Here is a 21,404-nt window from a genome sequence, read left to right as displayed (position 1 = left end):
GTCTGGCTGGACAGCTAGGCATAGTGTGGGCTGGATAGTGGGATCGATTGGGCTGAGCTAGGCTGCAGTACCTATTGATGTATACAAGAACCAAATGGGATGCAGGATGGACTGGAACAGCCTGATGCACATACTGGCATGTGCACCAACCGAGGCTGGGAGCTGGCCTGGTGAGGGTTTTGGAGGACCGCTCTGATTAGGCTGCCGTACCTGCTGATGTGTTAAGGCGGAGTGAGTGGTGGGCAGAGTTGGGCTGGGCTGCAGCATCCATTGGTTTGTGTATGAGACGGGACTGGAGACAGAACTGACCAGGTGATTGCAACCACCAGTTGTGTGTAGGCTGAAGTGGGTGATGGACTGAGCCGAATCCCACACTGGCTGGCACACACAGGAGTTAGGTTTGGTGAGGTTTCTTTGGGCAGTCCTCTCTCCCAGCTGGATCAATGGTCCCGAAACTCCAGTCATGGGGAAAAATCACACGAACTGTGGTCTGACCATGGAGTGTATGTGTCAGAAGTGGGTCTTCTTGGTTGCTGAAGCCTGTGCAGTGGATGGCATGAGATGTACATGGGGGACATGACAGATGATTGAGGCCTGCAGAGGACATCTAGTACCATGGAGGGCAGAACAAATTAGACAACTCTCCCAGCCAAGCTTTGACAGCAAGTATCTGGGCAGGTGGAGATTGTAAGGTGGACTTTGTTAGTGGACCTTGGATGGATTTCCTCAATCTTGGAACAATGAAATCAACATCTCATAACTACAAAAACCACTTGGGCAGTGCCTTGGAACATACTGCACACTGGGGACCCTAGGATGACATTGAGTGATCATTCCACGTCCTCAGGTACTGATGAGGTTAGGCTGCTAGGAGCAGTCTTCCCCCATTCTTCACACTCTTCCTCCAGATTCCGAAAGAAGAAAAAAAAATTGGAAACAATTGTCTCATCTACTTTCCCCCATTCCTCAACCCTTCTCACCTTAATAGTAGTCCATCTGGGCATCTATCCTTCTTAACTATGTAAAAATCATCAAAAATAAAATAAAAAAATAAATCACAGTGCTGTGTTATTTACCTCACTTCGTCTCATCATTTAGGCATTGAATCTCACCTCAAGTGGAGGAAGAGTGAGTATAAGATACTCTGGAATACGTTCATGTAACTTTGACTATTGTGTGGTAATGCTGTTTTATTGTTAATGTCTCCCTGTGCTAAATCTATGGATTTTATCACATGGATGTGTAAGGAAAGCCTAGTATATAATATGTTCAGTGTTGGTGATTTTCAGCATCCTCCTGGTATCTTTAAACATTTCCAAAGATTAAGAGAACTATTGTCACTGTTAAAGTTACCTGTTTATTCTTACCTTTAAGGTTTTTTTTTGTTGTTGTTGTTATTTTTTAATTTGAAGTCAGAGTTACAGTGAGAGATGTCCATCCACTGGTTTACTCTCTAGGTTGCTACAGTGGCCTTGGCTGGGCCAGGCTGACGTCAAGAGCCTGGAGCTTCATCCAGGTCTCACGTGGGTGGCAAGGCCCCAAGCACTTGGGCCATCATCTGGTGCTTTCCCAGGCACATTAGTAGTGAACTGGATCAGAAGTAGAACAGCTTGGACTCAAATCAGTGTTCAGATGGGAGGCTGGAAGTGCAGATGATAGTTTCACCCTCTGTGCCATAGTGCTGGTCCCTATGTCTGTGTTTGTAATATGGACACAAAGTGATTGAAAATCACCTTCTGTGTTTCTAGTGGGCAGCACTGCTCTTGGTTCCTGCATCTCGAATAAGTGTGATGCTTGCACCAGCAGCGTCAGTATCACCAAAGCCTGAGAGAGGGCTCAGTCTCAGGTTTCCTGAATTGGAGTCCATTTTAGAAATTCTCCAGGTCTTTTATAACACACATACATATGTTTGAAATGTGCTCTTATAAACCAGAAGTCAGCAATTTTTTTTTCCTCTGGGGACAGTAATAAATATAGCTTTGTTGGCCATAAGGCTTGAGTCTGAGACTCATTTCACCATCTTTGTAGTGGTACGTCAATCATAGAGAACACAATGTGAAAGCACTCTTGGGCAGTGGTTTGCCAGCCCCTGCTTTGCACCCTTCACAGTGCTGGGTCCAGTGTTAGGGAAGGACATCCTTCCACCAAGATACCAGCCTCTGCTTTCCATTTCCTTTCTGGTGTTACTTATATGTCTGATTGGATTCTGATGGCAAGCAAGCTGTCTGTGAGAAACTTCTTCCCTTTTTTTTTTTTTTTTTTGCATCATTTGGTACCTGAAACCCAGGGACCATTCTGGAGTCTCTTTCTGATCCCCGCCTCCCTCTTCACCTAATATGTCTCCAATTGAATGCTAGGAACCTCCCCCTATCCGCCTCCCCCCCCCAAACCTTCCCTCAGCTGATACTTAGGCTGATAGTTTTTACCTTGCCTGACTGCACCGCTCTGCACCAGCAGAGGGAGCCCTCTCAAAGGCTTCGGCCTGAAGTCCCTTCTAGGCTGTAGGACAAACCTGGCATACCAGTGCTTGAGGTCTGGTCACCTTAGCCACATGCCCGTCCCCTTGGTTCAGTATTCCTTCCATCCAGTCACCCAGGATTCCTGCATTCCTGCAGCAAGATCTTCATTCATGTTGTTGCCTCTGCCTGCAGTGTCGCAACCAGGCTTGCGAATTTCCAGTGAGCTCATGTGTGTGAAAAAAGCCTTCTGTTTGGCTCAGAAAGCTGCCTAGCCTTTAGTGTTTAGTGCAAGTATTACCTGCCCATGGGAAATGCATTATTTTTCTGATAAAAGCCTAATGGACCACCATCTGCAGACATTTGTTCTGTGAGACCTGGAGGCCAGCTGGCTGTCCTGAGGCTGTGCCTAAGGGCCACCCTCCCTCTGAGAGGCTGCAGCATCCCCCTGGCCTCTCCTGGTTTCTGCAGGTGGTCCTGGCTCCTTGGTGTCACTCTTAAGGCTGCATTAGTAAGCTGTGCATCCACCCTCACCGGGGGTTTCACTGTTTTCACGAGCACACTGCACTGCTGGATTGGGACCCACCCTGATAACCTGTTAATGATAACATGTGCAAAGAACCTATTTCCTAACCAGGTTACTTTCAGAAGTATCAGGGTTATGACTTACTTTGTCAGAGATGCGAGTCAACCCTAACAGCAGCTCTTGTTGGGTGAATCCTGACTGTTCTCTCTGCCTCCAGAGGAGCTTTCTGTATTACCTTTTTTTTTTTTTTTTTACTAGAAGGATTTGTGTGGGTGCCTGCACTGTTACACACCAGGGCTGTCTAAGGACACGGAGTGTATGTCATCTCCATTTCTGTGTCCAAGCTGAAAGGCCTGTTTGAGTGCTGCCCTGTCATTTTAATTGTGGTTTTCACAGGCCAGTTTCCTACTGTAGATAGACACCTACCTCCTCAACATGTGAGTAAAAATGCCCACTCCTCATTCTTCACAAGAAGCTTGCGAATTTCCAGCGAGCTCATGTGTGTGAAGAAATCCCTTCAGAGCTATAAATGGCTGTTTGTACATAGGGAGTTGTCGAGTATCTCACGCAGGGTTTTAGTCTTAGGTCATTTTTTCTAGTGCTGAGGTGACAGTCACAGCCTCAGCCATCCGGTCTAGAGAGCCTCCCCTGCGCCTGGCCAAGCGTTTGAGTGGCAGGCTGGGTTGGGCCTCTCTCAGCCACACACACAGAAATGTCACCACCTGGTGGTTTCTCTTTTCCCTTTCTCTTCCCCACAACTCCACCCCCCCACCTCTTGTTGTTATTAAAAAATACAAAAAATATCTTATAGCATACTTACAGATTAAAAGTAGCATTTTGTTGGTGGAAGCCCATCCATGTTGTGCAAATTATGAAAGTGACGGAGGGAGTGGATGTGAGGATTTCAGCTTCAGTCAGCTTGAGGGAGCACCTATGGGTGCTTCCTAGATTTTAATTTTCTACAGTCCATTGTAGAATACCATGGCCACACTGAGATTTTTTTTCTTCAAGCTAACATCTTTATTTACTTAAGAGAGTATGAATCTGTTGGTCCATTTCCCCCAAATACGAACGACAACTGGGCCTGGAACTAGGAACCCAGTCCAGGTCGCTTGCATGTGTGTCAGGGACCCAGTTACTTCAGCCATCACCTGCTGCCTCTGAAGGCCTCCATCAGCAGGGAGCTGAAGTCAAAGAACAAGCACGCCCATAAGGTCTGCGGGTGTCTGGAGCAATGCCTTAACCTCAAGGCTGGACAACTGGCCCAATAGCTTCTCAATCATTAGATGGGAAATTAATGAGCAAGTTGCTGCTAATTTGTGAGAGATCTTGGGAACAAGTTACAACTGCCTCATTCTGCTGAAGAAGTGTGGAGCATTAAGAGCGAAGCAGCATGGGATCTGTGCAGTGGTGTGGTGTGTTAAGATGCACCCTGTGACACTGGCATCCTGTGTTAGGGCAGTTCTTGTAGACTCTGCTGGTCTGTTTCTCATTCAGCTCCCTGCTAATGTGCCTGATAAAGAAATTGAAGATGACCCAAGTGCTTGAACCTCTGTAATCCACATGGAAGCCCAAGATGGAATCCTTGGATCCATGCAGCAGACTTTGGCTTGACCCAGCCCCAGCCATTGTGGGCATTTTGGGAGCAGTCCGTGGAAGGTCAGTCAGTCTGTCTTTCTCTTTCTCTCTCTCTTTATCTTTCTCTGTATTGCTATCTCTGTTACTCTGCCATAAGTCTTAAAAAAATCAAGGAGTGGACCTGCCATGATAGCCCAGTGGCTAAATTATTACCTTGCATATGCCAGAATCCCATTTGGGCACCAGTTTGTGTCCTGGCTGTTCCGCTTTCCGATCAGCTCCCTGCTTATGGCCTGGGAGAGCACTGGAGGACAGCCCAAGACCTTGGGACCGTGTACCTGCATGAGGGACCCGGAGGAAGTGTCTGGCTCCTGACTCCTTGCTTCAAATTGGCTCAGCTCCTGCCGTGTGGCCACTTGGGGAGTGAACCAGCTCTGTCTTTCCTGTTTATATATCTGTCTTCCCAATGAAAAAATAAAATTTAAAAAAAAGTGATACTTTTAGACTTTAGTAGTTAATTTGATTATGTCTTTTTCTTTTAAAAATCCATGTATAGTTTAGTGTTAAAAGTAAAAATACATTAGGATACTATATTTTTTATTTCTTAATGGATGCATTTTATTTTTAAATTTTAACATTCACATATTTCATAGGTTCAATTCTAAGTTTTTCTTCTAAGAGTTTGATGGTTTCTGGGTGTAGGTTTAGATCTTTTATCCATTTAGATTTGGTCTTTGTGTATGGTGAAAGGTGTAGCTCCTGCTTCTTGTTTCTGCAGACTATTAGCCAGTTGTCCCAACAGCATTTATTAAAGAGACCTTCCTTTTTCCCTGGATTGTTTTCTGTGTTCTTGTCGCAGATTGGATGGCTGTGCATGTGTGGGTTTCCTGCTGATGCTTCTCTTCCAGTCCCTTGGTCTTCCTCTTAGTTTCTGTGCCAATACCAGGCTGTTTTGATCACCACTGCCCTGTAATATGTCCGGAGGTCTGGAATTGTGATCCCTGCACTAGGTTCTTATTCTTCAAGATAATTCTGGCTATTCGTGGTTTTTTGTGTTTCCATATGAACCTTTATATCATTTTTTCCAGCTCAGTGAAGAATGTTCTTGGCATTTTGATTGGAATCATGTTGAATATATATATTGATTTTGGTAATATGGACATTTTGATGATATTGACATTGCCCATCCAGGAATATGGTATGTTACTCCACTTTTTGAAGTCTTCTATTTATTTTTTAATGTTTTATAGTTTTCCTCATAGACTATCTGGCATGGTACCCTTCAAAATAACAGAGAAGGTATTTCATTTTCTTCTCTATTATTTTGAAGACTATCATGCTGGATATTTGTTTTTCACTCTTGGAGTTGTTTGTGCACACTATGGCTGTTGATTTTTGTTCATTTATTTTGTACCCTGGCTTTTTGCTGAACTCTCGTGTAAGTTCTAGCAGTCTCTCTATTGAGTCTCTTGGTTCTCCTATGTATAGAATCATGTCACCTGCATTATTTATTTGTATTGCCAAGACAGATACATACATATATGCATATATGTGTGTGTATATAATACATAATATACACACATATGTTTATATATGTGTGTAATATATTATATAAAGATACAGAGAGAAAGATGTGTCTGCCGGTTCACTCCCCAAGAGGATACAACAGTCAGAGCTAAGCTAATCTGTAACCAGAAGCCAGGAGCCAGTAGCTTCCTCTGAGTCTCCCACATAGGTGCAGGGTCCCAAGGCTTGGCCGTCCTCTACTGTTTTCCCAGGACACAAAGAGGGAGCTGGATTGGAAGTGGAGCAGGTGGGATACAAACTGGCACCCATATGGGATCCCAGGTGTGCAAAGCAAGGATTTATCCACTAGGCTATAGTGCTGGGCCCCTTTCTCTCTTTTTAAAATCCATTCTAGCACTCTATGTCTTATTTTAACAATGTATAATATAGTTACATTCAAGATAGCTGTTGATAGGTGGGGAGTTCATACTGCTGTTTTGTCAGTAGTTATTTTCTGGTTACTGGTCCTTTCTTATGCCTTTATTTTTCTAGGTGAGTGACTTTTTTTGTAGCAGTATGTTTTCATTCCTAGCTTTTTAGTGTACTTAGTTTTGGTCTTTGACTTGTGGTTACCATGAAATATGAAATAGATCTTGGGGCATTGTATGATAGCCTAGTGACTGGCCTTGCATGTGCTGGAATCCTATATGTGTGCCTTTCATATCCTGGCTGCTACACTTCCTGTCCAGCTCCCTGCTTGTGGCCTGGGAAAGAAGTAAAGGATGGCCCAAAGCCTTGAAACCCTGAATTCATGTGGGAGATCTGGAAGAAGCTCCTGGCTTTGGATTGGTTCAGCTCTGGTCATTGTGGCCACTTGGGGAGTGAACCAGTGGAGGGAAGATCTTTGTCTCTCTCCCTCTCCTCTCTGTATATCTGGTTTTCCAATAAAAATAAATAAATATTTTTAAAATATCTTGTAATTATCATGAATTGATAATAAACTTTGATTGTATAAGACAACTGTATTTTGATTTCACCCTTCCTACCACATTTTAGATTGGTAGCACAGCTTTCATCGTTTTGTATTGCCTATCCCTTACCAAGTTGACAGTTATTAAGTTTAGTGGCCCTATCTTCACCTTTGTTCTATATATCGAAGTGGTTTATATTAGGAGTAAAATGTTTAAGTACTCTGAATTCACATACTATTACTTGTGATTTTTATGCTGTTGTCTTAGTTTGAAGAGTTGTTTTTAGCATTTGCTATAGACCAAGGTGGTTGTGAATTACTACCGCTGCTGTGCTCTGGGATGTCTTTCATATTTAGAGTAAAGCATTGATGGATATACTATTCTTGGTTTGCAAAATTTTTTTTCCTTCAACACTTGAATATGTCTGCTCTAAGGTATACTGGAATTTTGGGCCCAGCGTGATTGCATGGTAGTTGAAGTCCTTGCCTTCAACACACCGGGATCCCTTATGGGCGCCGGTTCTAATCCCGGCAGCTCCACTTCCCATCCAGCTCCCTGCTTGTGGCCTGGGAAAACAGTCGAGGACATCCCAAAGCTTTGGGACCCTGCACCCGCATGGGAGACCTGGAAGAGGCTCCTGTTTTTGGATTGGTTCAGCTCTGGCCGTTGCAGCCACTTGGGGAGTGAATCATTGGATGAAAGATCTTCCTCTCTGTCTCTCCTCCTCTCTGTATATCTGCCTTTCCAATAAAAATAAATAAAATCTTTAAAAAAAAGGTATACTGGAATTTCCTTACAAATTATTTGCTTCATTTTTGTAAGCATTCCTGGCTTGCCTTTGACCTTGCAGAACTCATTGTAGGCCTTGGGGTAATCTTATTTGGGTTGAATATGGCTGAATTATCTTTGTCATTCTTGTACCTAAACGTTTGCCTTTTTGTCCAGGTTTAGAAAGTTTTCTGCTATTATTTATTTAAATACATATCTACCCCTTGTATTTCTGTATTCCTATTTGAATATCAATGGCTGATGTATTTATTCTTTTGATGATGTTTCTAGATCCTATAAGCTTTCTTCAATCCTTTGTACTTTTTTTCTGTTTTCTCCTATGAATATTTTTCAAATTGCCTTCCTTCAAGTTGAATTTTTCTGCTTGAGCAGTTTGCTGTTTTGGCTTGCTAGTATATTTCTCATTTGTTGGTTGTATTTTTTCAGCCATAAAAGTTTGCTTATTTTATTCTGTGTTAAATGTCTCTGGTACATGCCTTCCTTGTTTGTTGTGTTTTGTGTATTATGTTGAATTGTTGGTTTGAGCAGTCAGACTTTCATCTCTCTACAGTTACTTGCAGCTTATCTTGTCCATTTGATAGTGATTGTTCCATGATTGCTTTTCGTTTTTAGGGATGATGTTGGCATCTGTGCACTAAGTAATTAGGTATTGTAGTCTCCTCATCTTGCTTTTGTATTATCAGACTTTCTGCAACAGTGTCTGTCAAAACATTCTGTGCATGTTGTCTGTACTTTTTCCTTAGTCAAACATTGCTGAAGTCTTTCAACACATGGAATCCTATGTGCAGGTTCACTAGAGGTCGTGTGAAGGTCCTAAGATTAGAGCAGTGTCTGACCCAAATGAGCCTGTTGAAGACACCAGGGAGTGCCTGAGCTATGTGGGAAATCTCATTCCTGGGGGATCCCAGGACCAGGATTTCTCTGATTTGGTGACTCCTCTAGCTTAATGTCACCAGGTTCCCAGCCAGCAAGCCCCTCTCCTTCCCCTTTCCACCCCACCAGCCACCCAACCCCTTTGCTGTTCGACTCCTTTACTGTTTGTCATCAGCTGGATTCAGTATTTTAGCCCTGCAAGCATTTGTGATGCTTCTGTGGGAAAAGGCAAAAATGAATTTCTGGTGAATGGATACAGACTGATGGGAAATGCTGATGTCCTCCTTGCACTCACTTTTAAAAAAAAATTATTTGTTTTTATTGCAAAGTAGATTTATAGAAAGAATGAAAGACAGAAGGGAAAGATCTTCCATTTGCTGATTTACTCCCCAAATAGCTACAACAGCTGGTGCTGAGCTGATCTAGAGCTTCTTCCAGTCTCCCACCGCTCCATGCCATCAGCAGAGAGCTAGATGGGAAGTGCAGCAATTGGGATTTGAGCCAGCACCCATACGAGATGCCAGTGACACAGGCAGAAGGGGAGCTTGCTACGGCCAGCCCCAGCTTTTTCTAGTGTAGAAGTCATGAAACCAGAGCACCTTCACATGTATGGTACTTGTTGTTTTGAGGGAGACACTACGGTTAAATAGATTTACTACATTAGAATACAAGTTTTTCCTCTTCTGTGAATCTCAAGGAATCATACACCTCAATTTTAAGTTCTGGGACACTCTGAGTGGTCAATATTGCTATTGGATGATGACTAGCTGATTTGCTGCCTGGGACAAACTACTCCACCATTGCAGAGGTCCTCACTTAAGCCTCATAAATTGTTTCAGGTCATTCCTCAAAAGCTTTTGCTAAAAGTCAGGGAAGAGATTTAGCCTAGCAGGTAGGACACTGATTAAGATGCCTGGGTCCTACATCAGAATCCCTGGGCATGATCCCCAGCTCAGGCTGACACCAGCTTTCTACCAATGTGAGCCTGGGAAGCAGGTGATGTGATAGAGTTCTTTCCATCCATGTGGAAGACTTTGATTACATTCTTCACTCCAGGCTGTGGCCCAGCCTAGTCAGTGCAGGCACGTGTTGAGTGAGCCAGAAAATGAGAGCACTCTAGGTCTCTTTCTGCCTCTAAAAAAAAAAAAAAAAAAAAAGCTTCCCATTGGGAGCTGTCTCAAGGAGATTGGGAGGTATAAACCCGTCCTTTGAAAATATTCTAGATTACAATGTTTAATTTTATCATCCTCTTTAAAACAAAAAATAAACCTAGGAAGTCAGATTGGCTAAATTATATGGAAAAAGGATTTTCATATCTCAATAAGATTCATGAAAATGAATGGAGTGGACATCAGTGTAAAAATGTATCACTATTGTGTAGTTTTTTTTTTTTTAATATTTATTATTCGAACATCAGATATAGAGAGAGGAGGCGAGACGAAGAGGAAGATCTTGTGTCCCAGCTACTCCACTTCCCATCCAGCTCCCTGCTTGTGGCCTGGGAAAGCAGTCGAGGACAGCCCAAAGCCTTGGGATCCTGCACCCATGTGGGAGACCTGGAAGAAGCTCCTGGCTCCTGGCTTTGGATTGGTTCAGCTCTGGCCGTTGCAGCCACTTGGGGAGTGAATCAGTGATGGAAGATTTGTCTCTGTCTCTCCTCCTCTCTGTTCATCTGCCTTTTTTAAAAAAAAACTATTTTATTTTGATAATCTTTACAAAGTTGATTATTGCACACAGAAAAATGGGTAAAATCGTTGTTTCCACATTTTTTTTTTTTGCTTTATCTGGTGTAAGAGGGGAGGTAAAAGGAGAAGCCTCACCGAACCTCCCACCCATCCCAGGTCTCCGACGTGGAGCATGCTGCTCAAGTTGTTTTGATAGTTCAGCTGTTCTGAATTGCTGCCAGTCTCGCCATTCCAAGCACGATTAAATCTCTCCAGAATGCACTGGCTGACATAGTCCATCTTAGAGTCTCTGCCCAGATTTTCACTGCTAACACATGGCTGGGGTAGATGATCAATTTGTTCTGTCCTCCGTCCTCTGTTGTGGTACCAAGTTACTCGACTTTCTAGTAAAAATAAATATATCGTAAAAGAAATATCAGCCTTCAGTGGGTACTCTGGCTAGGAGGAAAGAACAGACTGTTTGCTTCACACAGGAAAGGTTCTTCATTCAAATTTAGGGTCCAGAATAAATCCTAGAATGGAGAATAAAGAGGGCAAGTAGACCTAAGCTGCAGGAAGCTATAAGCTTAGGTCATTGCACAAGGATTGCTGGATTGAAATTGATGAGATCAGTGATTGCAGATTAAGCCCATTTTACTTCTTGGACATTTCCATGTCACATTTTTTTTTACAATAAAAGTAAAATAAATCATTTACTGTATGTTTTCCTTTAAAACATAACAAGATTTATTCCTAAACTATCATTTACATATTAAAAACTAATTTATATTTTACAAAGAGGTACTAGTTCAATAACAGAATGTCGTAAGTCATAGAATTCCAGTAATGTTGGAAGAGAGGACTTTTCACCTTCAGATTACTTCAGAATTTTCTAACCTCAATTAATTTTACAAGTCTTGACACTTAAGAAAAACTACTGATAAAATAGTATTTGTTTTGGCTATGCAGATTAGAAAATTTCTTCAATTACATACAAAATTGTTGTGTTTTCTCACCTAATCCTCAAAGATAATAAGTAATAACCTCACTGATAAAGAAACCAGGTTCAGACGTACTGGAAGTTTTATCCAAGAGCACTCTTTACAGAATATGCCGCATCTACTAACAATTGCTTGCCCTCTTAATCCTTGCGGTTAAACCCTAAACCCTCAAGTTCCTAGGGTGATGTTTTAAATGGCTTACCCAGATTCTGTCTTCAAACTTTATTAAATTTTTCAAGAAAGGTTTCACTCAGTTGTTCAAATGCTAAGACAACATTGTCATCTTCATTTTCACACAGTTCACGCAGGGCAACACTGCAATAGGAGAAAAAACTTATTCAGCACCTATTTCATAGAGGCTGAATATCATAAGAAAGGCTTTCCTTGACAAGGCAGAAGCAAACACTATCAATTGGCAAAATAATGCTAGCAAAATAAGAAACATTTATTTCAAAATACCTTGCATTGAAAAAAAATAGAAAAGATAAAGCTACAAAACCCATGCAGGTCCTCTGTCTGTCATGAAGAGAACTTGAAAGGCCAAGAAATCCCACATAACTTGGCCGTTCCTCATTTCTGCACACATCTCTTAGAGCCATTACTTTGTGGTGGTGTTGTTTGCCACTTTGTACAGCATACATATGCCAGAACCCACAGTTCGCTACCTATCTCTATGAGGAGGAAAATATTTTTTCCTTACCAAGACCTGTGAGCAAACAAATTGGTAAGTAAATAATAGTGTGTGAACGAGGTGTATTCCTTAGTCCCACGGGGTCCTATGGTTAGGCTTCATTCCATGACAAGCCTAGTGGTTAAATCCTCACCTTGCAAGTGCTGGAATCCCATATGGGCGCTGGTTTGTGTCCCAGCTGCTCCACTTCCCTTCCAGCTCCCTGCTTGTGGTCTGGGAAAGCAGTAGAGGAATTACACTTGCAGATGGAACTGCAGCTGCTCATAGCTAAGCAAGGTCCAGAGATTATCCTGGGTTATCTGGGGGAGACCCATTGTAATCTCTCAAAGGTCCTTGTAGACAGAAAAGACAGGCAGGAGAGAGTTCTTATCAGAATGTGGCAGTGTGACACTACTGGCTCTGAGGATGAAGAGGGTGCCAGCCAAGCAATGGCAGCAGCCTTTAGAAGTTGGAAAGGGCAATGAAACAGATCATGTCTTGGAGCCTCCAGAAAGGAAGGCAGCCCTGATAACATCTAATGTTGGCTCAGTGGGACCCATTTCAGATGTGTAAGTTTTAGAACCATAAGTCTATGCAACTGTGTTGGTTTATGCTCTTATGGTAACTTATTTTACAGTGTTACTAAGAAATTAATGAACAAGTGATCCCCTCCCAACCTCTCAAAAACTAAATGCAGGAGTACACAATCCTGAGCTGCTATTCTGCCACAGAGCGTTAAGCTGTCACTTACAGCTGGCATATCTGAGCACTGGTTCGAATCCTGGCTCTGTGCCTTCTGGTCCAGTTGCTGACAGGGCATTGGGAGATTGCTCAGGCACTCGGGCCCCTGCTATGCACATGGTAGATTAGGATGAAGTTCTATGCTTCTAAGCTCTGGCCATGGGAGTGAACCAGTGGGTAGAAGATCTTTTTCTGTTTTTCTCTCTTTCACTATGCCTTTCAAATAGATGAAATCTTAAGGAATAAGCAATGCAGCTGAGTTGATTAAGGGATGATGATGATAAGCGTTTTCTTTTTTTTAAAATCGCTTGTTAGGTAAATGCATGGATGAATGATTTCCTTAGTCCAGCTTCTGAAAGAACTCCAAGATCTCTGGCATTTCTTGGGCTTCTGTGGAGATTGTAACTTGGGTAACTGTGCACTAAAGGAGAACATTCTATCTAGAAGCAGGCAAAACAGTTCCTTCTCCAGTATCTCTGAATTTTACTCTCTGTATCTGACTCAGTTCAAAGGGATAAACAGGTTACTTACAATTTAAAAGCATTTGATAATGAAAGTATAAAAGGAACTGAAAGAACAAAGAAACACCTATCAACTGTTGAAGTGTCTGTAGGTTAGAGGCTGCCTTTTACCTGAAATTTAACTAAGCCACACAGAGCTAGTGGATAGGGGAATCTACCAGAAATTTGGTACTTTTCAGACCTTCAGTAAAAACAAGAAGCCCAGATGAGAGGTGATTGTCAGACGAATCCAAGAGAAAACAATGGATAAAGAAAGAGATTCAAGAGTATGCAAGTGGATGTAAACCAGAGGGCTGATGGAACTAGAAGGACCCTCTGAAGGATAGTGTGTCTGACATGCTGCACACATCAATTAAGAATGCCAAGTCCTAGTGGGGAGTCAGCAAAACTTTAGGCTATGCCTATTGGTACTCGATGCTTGTCACTAAGACTGTGGTCTGGAGACAACTTAATCCTAGATGAATTTTGAGATTTAGTTTATCATAGAAACAGTGCAAAAGGCTGGACTGAGAAATTCTGAAGGGGGTCTGGGGAGCTGAAATGTATAGCACACAAGAGGCACCCCCAAGTATGTGGCTCAGATAAGAGGTTACGAGTTTTCAAATTGTAGCTAAATTGAAAAACTTGAAATCAACACTTTAATGTGTAACACACCTGATAGCTTTAATGGTGAGTCCAAAATCCTTCAGTAATGTATAAGCTGCTCCTTCATGTAGCCTGAACAAAATATTGAAAATTAGTGATGCAATTTATGAAAATTTCATATTTTATATATTCAAGTATTGAACTTATCAAGACATTTCTCAGAATCATTTCTGCCACAAAATTCCTTATGATAATTTAAGATATAGTAATTATGGTTAGGAATTCATGAGTTACAGTATTACCATTAAGATAATCAATAATCATAGGAGACTGGCCATCTCAGAAAAAAACAACTAGAAAAGTGGAACTCTGGAGAGTGAATGAGAGCTAGGATCAAATGTCTCACTGATACTATTGTTACTTTACGCCCAACAGTAAGTCAGATGTAAGAAAAATAACAAAAGTGGACATCTGATGAGTGTCAATTCCTGAGTGTCATAATTCAGTAAGCACTGTTCAAAATTTTATGTAAAATGCATATTGAATTCTTGCCTTGATATGACACAGTGCCTCTACCCACACCTTTTTGCTCAGAACTGGGATCAGTTGCTCCATTACCGTGTCAATCCAGAAATACTCATTTATGCTTACTATTTTCCAAAAATATATATTTATTTGAGAGGCAAAAAGGTAGAACTCCCATTCAGTTGATTATTCCTTGAATTTCTGCAATACCTACCACATGGGTGGCAGGAATCCAGTTATCTGAGCCATTACCACAGCCTGCGTTGGTTTACATTAGCAGGAATGTGGATTCAGGAGCCAACACTGGGTGTCTGACTCAGCCCCTTGACAGGAGACAGAGATGTCTTAGCCAGCATCATAGCCAGTAGGCAGAATGCTCACCCCTGCCTACTAGTTTTGAAAATAGTGTCCTTAGCAAAAACCAGAAGCATGGGGCCCGGCGGCTAAAGTCCTCGCCTTGAAGGCCCCGGGATCCCATATGGGCGCCGGTTCTAATCCCGGCAGCTCCACTTCCCATCCAGCTCCCTGCTTGTGGCCTGGGAAAGCAGTTGAGGACGGCCCAATGCATTGGGACCCTGCACCCGCGTGGGAGACCCGGAAGAGGTTCCAGGTTCCCGGCTTCGGATCGGCGCGCATCGGCCCGTTGCGGCTCACTTGGGGAGTGAATCATCGGACGGAAGATCTTCCTCTCTGTCTCTCCTCCTCTGTGTATATCTGGCTGTAATAAAATGAATAAAAAAAAAAAAAAACCAGAAGCATGTACTTAGTCCTCACATGTGTGAATTAAATACTTTTATATGTACTCCTGCCAGATATTTGATAGCATTGGCTTTATTAATGATGAATATATTTAATGTATTATTACTATTTTTTTAAGGATTTATTCATTTTAAATATACCCTGAAGTACTTTTCAACTATGCTACCAACTTCATGTTTTTCTGGCAACACTCTGAATTTTCTTTTTGCTTAAGATCATTTCATAATTTTAGTATCATTTGTCTTCTGAAAGACTAGGGACCATTATTTTAGCAAAATCCAACTTTTTAATTTAGCAATCTTTCCTTTAGCCTAAAAAAAAACCAGAAGCATGTACTTAGTCCTCACATGTGTGAATTAAATACTTTTATATGTACTCCTGCCAGATATTTGATAGCATTGGCTTTATTAATGATGAATATATTTAATGTATTATTACTATTTTTTTAAGGATTTATTCATTTTATTACAGCCAGATATACACAGAGGAGGAGAGACAGAGAGGAAGATCTTCCGTCCGATGATTCACTCCCCAAGTGAGCCGCAACGGGCCGATGCGCACCGATCCGAAGCCGGGAACCTGGAACCTCTTCCGGGTCTCCCACGCGGGTGCAGGGTCCCAATGCATTGGGCCGTCCTCAACTGCTTTCCCAGGCCACAAGCAGGGAGCTGGATGGGAAGTGGAGCTGCCGGGATTAGAACCGGCGCCCATATGGGATCCCGGGGCCTTCATGGCGAGGACTTTAGCCGCTAGGCCACGCCGCCGGGCCCATTATTACTATTAATCTAATGAACAAGTAGGAGAAATAAAAATGTCTATAAGCTATATCTTAAGAATATGTCTTAAAGTTGAACAAGTATCTAACAAGTATCTATCTTGGCCTAAGTACCAAGATTCTGATGATAATCCACACACTAAAACAGTACAGAATTTCTTATGTTCTGTCATTAGTGTATTTAAAAAAAAATGCTACATGACGTTTCTGTAGTCAATATGGGAGTGCCTGCATTGGAGTCCCAATTTCATTTCTGTTTCCAGCTCCCAGTTGATGCACAAACTGGGCAGCAGCAGGTGAATGCTCAAGTGGCTGGATCCATGCCACTCAGGTGAGAGAGCTGGAATAATTTCCTGGCCCTTGACCTTGGCTTGGCCCATACCCAGCTGTTGTAGCTATCTTGAGAGTAAAGCAGCAGATGAAAGATTTCTGTCTCTGTCTTTTAAAATGAAATAAATTATTTTTAAAATGCCTGCATAACTTAAAAATCTTATATCTTTACAGATCTAGTATAGTTTGTATTTGAAAGTATTAGGATTTCTCTCTAAAATTGATTAAGTTTATGTATTAGATGGAAATGGAGACAGGCATAGAGACAGAAGACACACATACCTGTTGTCCTGGACCAATCCTAGCAAGGAACCGTGTTTGTAGAAATCAAGTGCGTAAGCATCAAGTGGAATCCTCCTTCCTTGGCTATCAAATCTCTGTGGCCACAGCATAGGAGCTTGTCTGTGACTGATACCAATTGTGCGCAAAATGAGCTGAAGAAATAACATTTCCTAGTTTGTTATTTATGTGGAAAGAAAGTTTATCACATTTTGTATTGGATCTTATTGCTACTTTCCTTTAATAAGTGTTCTTAAGGAACACTCTTTATAGTAAAAGAAGAGAGTGTCTTTTACATGCTACTGCTGGTGTCACCCTAAGCAAGCATAGAGAATGACTCAGTTCCACTTAGGAAAATGATGGCCTCTATTGCATTATAATGTATACATGCCATCCTACCCTGGAATTATAGGAAGATTTACTAGGAAAAGAGGCTATTGTAGAATTTTATCATTCTCTTTATTGGTGCAGAAAATACCTTTGTAAACAAAGTAACAGGGAGCGCAGGCTTATATGTCACGAGAGAATCATTGCACTGAACAACTATCTTTGGAACCCAATCATTAGAATTTGAGGTAGGGGGACGGGAAAGAAGGGGAAAAAAGGAAAGGAAGAAAGCAAACAGCTCTTCATTTCTAATTATTTTTTTATAAACCAGATTTGAAAGGGTCAAGATGAATCCTAACATGTGCTAGACTGTCAACTTGTACAAAAACATCCTAAAATGAGTTGGTAGTAGCTTAAAAAGTTGAATATTTGAATACTCCTCTGATACAGAAAATCCTTTAACTCAGAAAACCCAGCCTTAACAGAGAGTATTGCACACATGTGCACCAGATATTTATAGCAAAAATAGACTCTGAACATTTATTAATAGGAGCATACAGCAGCAGGATGTTTTGTATTCACACTGTTAAATATATGAGGTAGTAAAAAATAGAAGAGCTTCACACTGCAATATGGCTATATCATAGCATTGGGTATGTAAAAGCAACTTCCAGATTACAAAAAAACATTTTCACTTTTTGTGAAGTTAAAGGTAAGAAAAAATTAAAAATGATTTACATGAACTTATTAAAAAGAATGAAAAAGTTTCAGGAATTTTGAGTAGGAGAAGGAAGACAAGGAAATGAAATGATGAACACAGGGTGCTCACTTCATGATGCTTTTGTGATGCATGGTCATGTATAAGCTACTTAAAATATAAGTACACATACTTAGTACTGCATTAAGATATAAGTAATACAAGGAAAATAAGCTTTAACAGAGTACAACTTTCTCTAGGAAAGTACATTTGCATTAAGTGAGTTGGAAAAGGTGAAAGGAATGCCATCCCCAATAACGTTCACAGTCTAAGATTTTTCAAGTCAGATGAAATCAAACCAACCCTTTGCTGCCCTCCAGAATATCATCAGTAACAACTTCCAACTGTGAATTAGTTCATGCTCTGTACCTTAAAGCTCTCTCTTAATTGATGGTGAGTTTAATACTGACATACAGAAGGGTAGGCATTTGGCAAAGCAGTTAAAATGTTGCTTTGGGGTGCCTGCATGGGTAGTTGGAGACCCAGATCTTGTACTTCTAATCCAGCTTCCTGTTAATATGGTCCCTGAAAGGAAGCAGTGGTGGCTCAAGTACCTGGGTCCCTGTTTCCCACAAGGGAGTCCTGGATGGAGACCTGGCTCCTGCTTTCAACATGGAGCAGCCATGGATGAATTATTTTCAATATTGTTAGCTATAGACCATTTTATAAGTAATTTTTCACAACCATAAAACTAAAATACAGAAAAACATTTAAAAAAGTATTATTGTTATATAGTTGTTTATTATTTGCTTGCCAGAATTCCCCATTCTTCTAAAACATTCTGTTCTATGACACCTTCAGATTGGGTCTTTCATGAACGAATGACATTTTTCACTTACATGTTCTGAAACATGTGGTTGAAGTAAATCACTGTCAAAGTTTCCAGAGAGACAAGCAAATGGTGAGATAGCTGCTCTTCCTTCCTTGCAGTTCATCAAGTGAGACACCAGTTGGGAGCCCTCACATTCTTTACCTGAGAAATCTGACACATTGGGAAGGATCGGTTAAAAAAGATGAGCCAAATTATTAAACCTTCATACTTTCCATAGACTGTGCTGCAAGAGCTGCCACTCAACTCTATGTGAGCCATCTCACATGAAATATACACCACAGCTTGAGAGTGAATACACTCAACAAATCGCCAGTATCATTATTAGAGAAAATGTATTATATTTTAGTGACTTTGGATCGACAGGAATACAAGACTAAATTCTACCATAGCAGAGAATTGTTATTACCTTGTTACTTCCCACCACTGAACTCACAGTTAGCCTCAGAATCTTTCTAGATAGGAAGTCCGAGGCTGCCACTACATATAGGTTTGGAAATGGAATGAGAAGAAACACACTTTTCTAGTCATGCTTTGATAATGCACTAGATCACACATCCAAATTGAGTTCCAGTTTTGTCCTGGAGGCAAAACATTCACATGTTCACAACTCCTCTACTTTGTGAGCTTCCAGTGTTCCACCACTATTGCTTGTTTTTTTTTTTTTTTTTTTATGTCCTTTCCTATTTTATCAGGGCCCAGAAAGCTACCTGTTCCCTCTACTTGAATTTTCCCCACTGGGGATGTGAGGTACAGTGAACAAAGTTGCCATCCACAGCTCAGTACGTTATGTCTGTTCCTTTTTTGTTTTTTCCCAGAAAGCATCCATGTGTTAGTTCATATAAAAGAAAAAGAAACATGTATGAATGTTGTTTGCTCCATGCCAAGCCCTATCTTAATATAGTTATGTATATTAACTTGATCCTTCAAAGCTCACCAATACCAAGTAGATGTTATTTCCTTTCTCATGTATCAGTCGAGAAAACAACTATGGATTTTTCTTCCCCACAGTCTCAAACTAATCAGTGTTAGAGCAGACTTGGATCTGGGAAGGAATCTAGAGTTTATGCTCATGAACACCTTCCCTCACGGTAGTAAGTTTCAGGATGAGCCCTTACTTTGTCTTAATCTAACAGTTGTTCTTAATCCATTTTTCAGGTTTGGAACCAAAACAACCTTTAATCAACATTCTTTATAAATGACTCCATTTGGTTTCATTGTCCTTGTCCTGCTAACTTCTAAGTATCACCATTTCTATTATTGGAGAGTAAATGGAATGCCCTCATTCCAGAGACATTCCTGGGATTTCTCTCTTCTCCTGGGCTAAAATGTTGTTATGCAAGACTCTGTTTTTTAAGTTGTTCCAGAATAGAGACAAAACATACTTACTGATATTTGATAATGGGAGTTCGTATTCCTGTTTCATATCAGCGAATTTGGAAACCATTAGTAGGAAAGAAGTAAAGTCCTTTGTAACATTCATGTTATACTCATGTAAAGCAGCACTGAAATCTTCTGGGAGATCCTCAAGGAATACCTATAGGTCAGACATGTTCAGAAAAATGTGCTTAGAGTCCTTGACAACTCAGTCTTGGGTAGAACAGTAAAAATCATTGCAACAGAATTCTACTGTCATCTGCTCAGTCAATGATGCCATTCTTCCATTCTTTTGTCGGTAAATTTGAGGTAAAATTCATTTTTGTTTCTCTTTGCATTTATAGGGCAGGCATTTTGCCTAGTGGTTAAGACACCAAAGTGCTTGGATCCCACAATGGAGTGCCTGGGCTTGAGTTTGCAACTTCAGTTCTTGAATCTAGTTTCTGACTAATGTATTCCCTGAGAGGCAGCAGTGATGGTGCAAGTATCGAGTTCCTGTCACTCATGTGAGAGGTGAATTGAGTTTGGAGCTCCCAGCTTCAGCCCTATCTTCCCCTACGCACCTCTCCCTGCCTTTTACAATTTTTAATTTTAAAAGTTGTTTGATATGACTTAATTAAAACTATGCAAAAATAGAAGTATGTTCTCAAATGATCTTGTGACAATTTCAAAGAATTAGTGACACATTTGGAGATCAAGCAACAAGATGAAACCACTGGTATGCCTAGAATAAACCTCACTTGGTGGTGAGGGTTATATTAGTTGGTGTATTTTCTTAGTTGCCCACTTAAATTCCTGAAAGAGATACATCTTTAATTTTCCTTTTTGAAATTAAGTTTTGCTCTTAAAAAGAGCAAATGTTTCCTTTCTCTGTGTTTCCCCAAAGAATGTTGTATTTCGAATGTTTGTATCCTTCTTAGATTCATAGGTGGATGGCCCAAAGCCTTGGGACCCTGCACCCACATGGGAGATCCGGAGGAGGCTCCTGACTCCAGGCTTTGGATCAGCTCAGCTCTGGCTGTTGCAGTTTCTTGAGGAGTGAATCATCAGACAGAACATCATCCTCTGTCTCTCCTCCGCTCTCTATATTGGACTTTCCAATTAAAAATAATTAAATCTTAAAAAAAGATACACTCTAAATTCTTGGTGTTTAGTGTATTTTGCACATGTGCATATAATGTAACCACGTAAACAGTTGAGTTTTCTGCTTTATTTTTGCTTTCTATTTGGGACTTATGGCTATATATTCCGTCTTCCTCTTTCTTTTTCATTCTGGTCTTGCCTTGTTTTAACATTCTTTGTACATTATTTTCTAGTCTTTCATTTGTCCTAATTCTTTCCAAACCTGAAAAATTTTAAGTCTGTTTAATCTCATTAACTTCTGGATTATGATTGCCATGGGTTTTAGTGCTACATGTATTTCACATTTCATAACATTTTGCAATTATATTTGAGTATATTATATGTAGATTTACATCTGTCTACACACTGTCCTTTCCAATTGCTTCATACACTCCTGTATTTTCTTTTTTCTTTTTTTTCAAATTTTGAAATGGACAATCCTC

At 40.9% G+C, this 21,404-nt stretch overlaps 1 protein-coding gene across 1 annotated transcript in view; it reads right to left on the bottom strand.

Moving 5' to 3' along the window:
- Positions 1 to 10,458: 10,458 nt before the first annotated feature.
- The window catches only part of LOC101530912 (probable ATP-dependent RNA helicase DDX60), an 81,592-nt gene continuing 70,646 nt past the window's right edge, over positions 10,459 to 21,404 (bottom strand). Inside the window, exons 34-39 of the mRNA XM_058670018.1 lie at positions 19,852 to 19,999; positions 18,473 to 18,615; positions 16,553 to 16,704; positions 13,951 to 14,013; positions 11,567 to 11,679; positions 10,459 to 10,767 (exon numbers count right to left, since the gene is read on the bottom strand). Of these exons, the coding sequence (XP_058526001.1) occupies positions 11,580 to 11,679; positions 13,951 to 14,013; positions 16,553 to 16,704; positions 18,473 to 18,615; positions 19,852 to 19,999 (606 nt within the window). The 3' untranslated portion in view covers positions 10,459 to 10,767; positions 11,567 to 11,579. The remainder of the gene's footprint in view (positions 10,768 to 11,566; positions 11,680 to 13,950; positions 14,014 to 16,552; positions 16,705 to 18,472; positions 18,616 to 19,851; positions 20,000 to 21,404) is intronic.

This window comes from Ochotona princeps, chromosome 11, assembly GCF_030435755.1.
Source record: "Ochotona princeps isolate mOchPri1 chromosome 11, mOchPri1.hap1, whole genome shotgun sequence".
Lineage (NCBI taxonomy): Eukaryota > Metazoa > Chordata > Mammalia > Lagomorpha > Ochotonidae > Ochotona > Ochotona princeps.
This window is presented reverse-complemented; position numbering and strand designations above follow the sequence as displayed.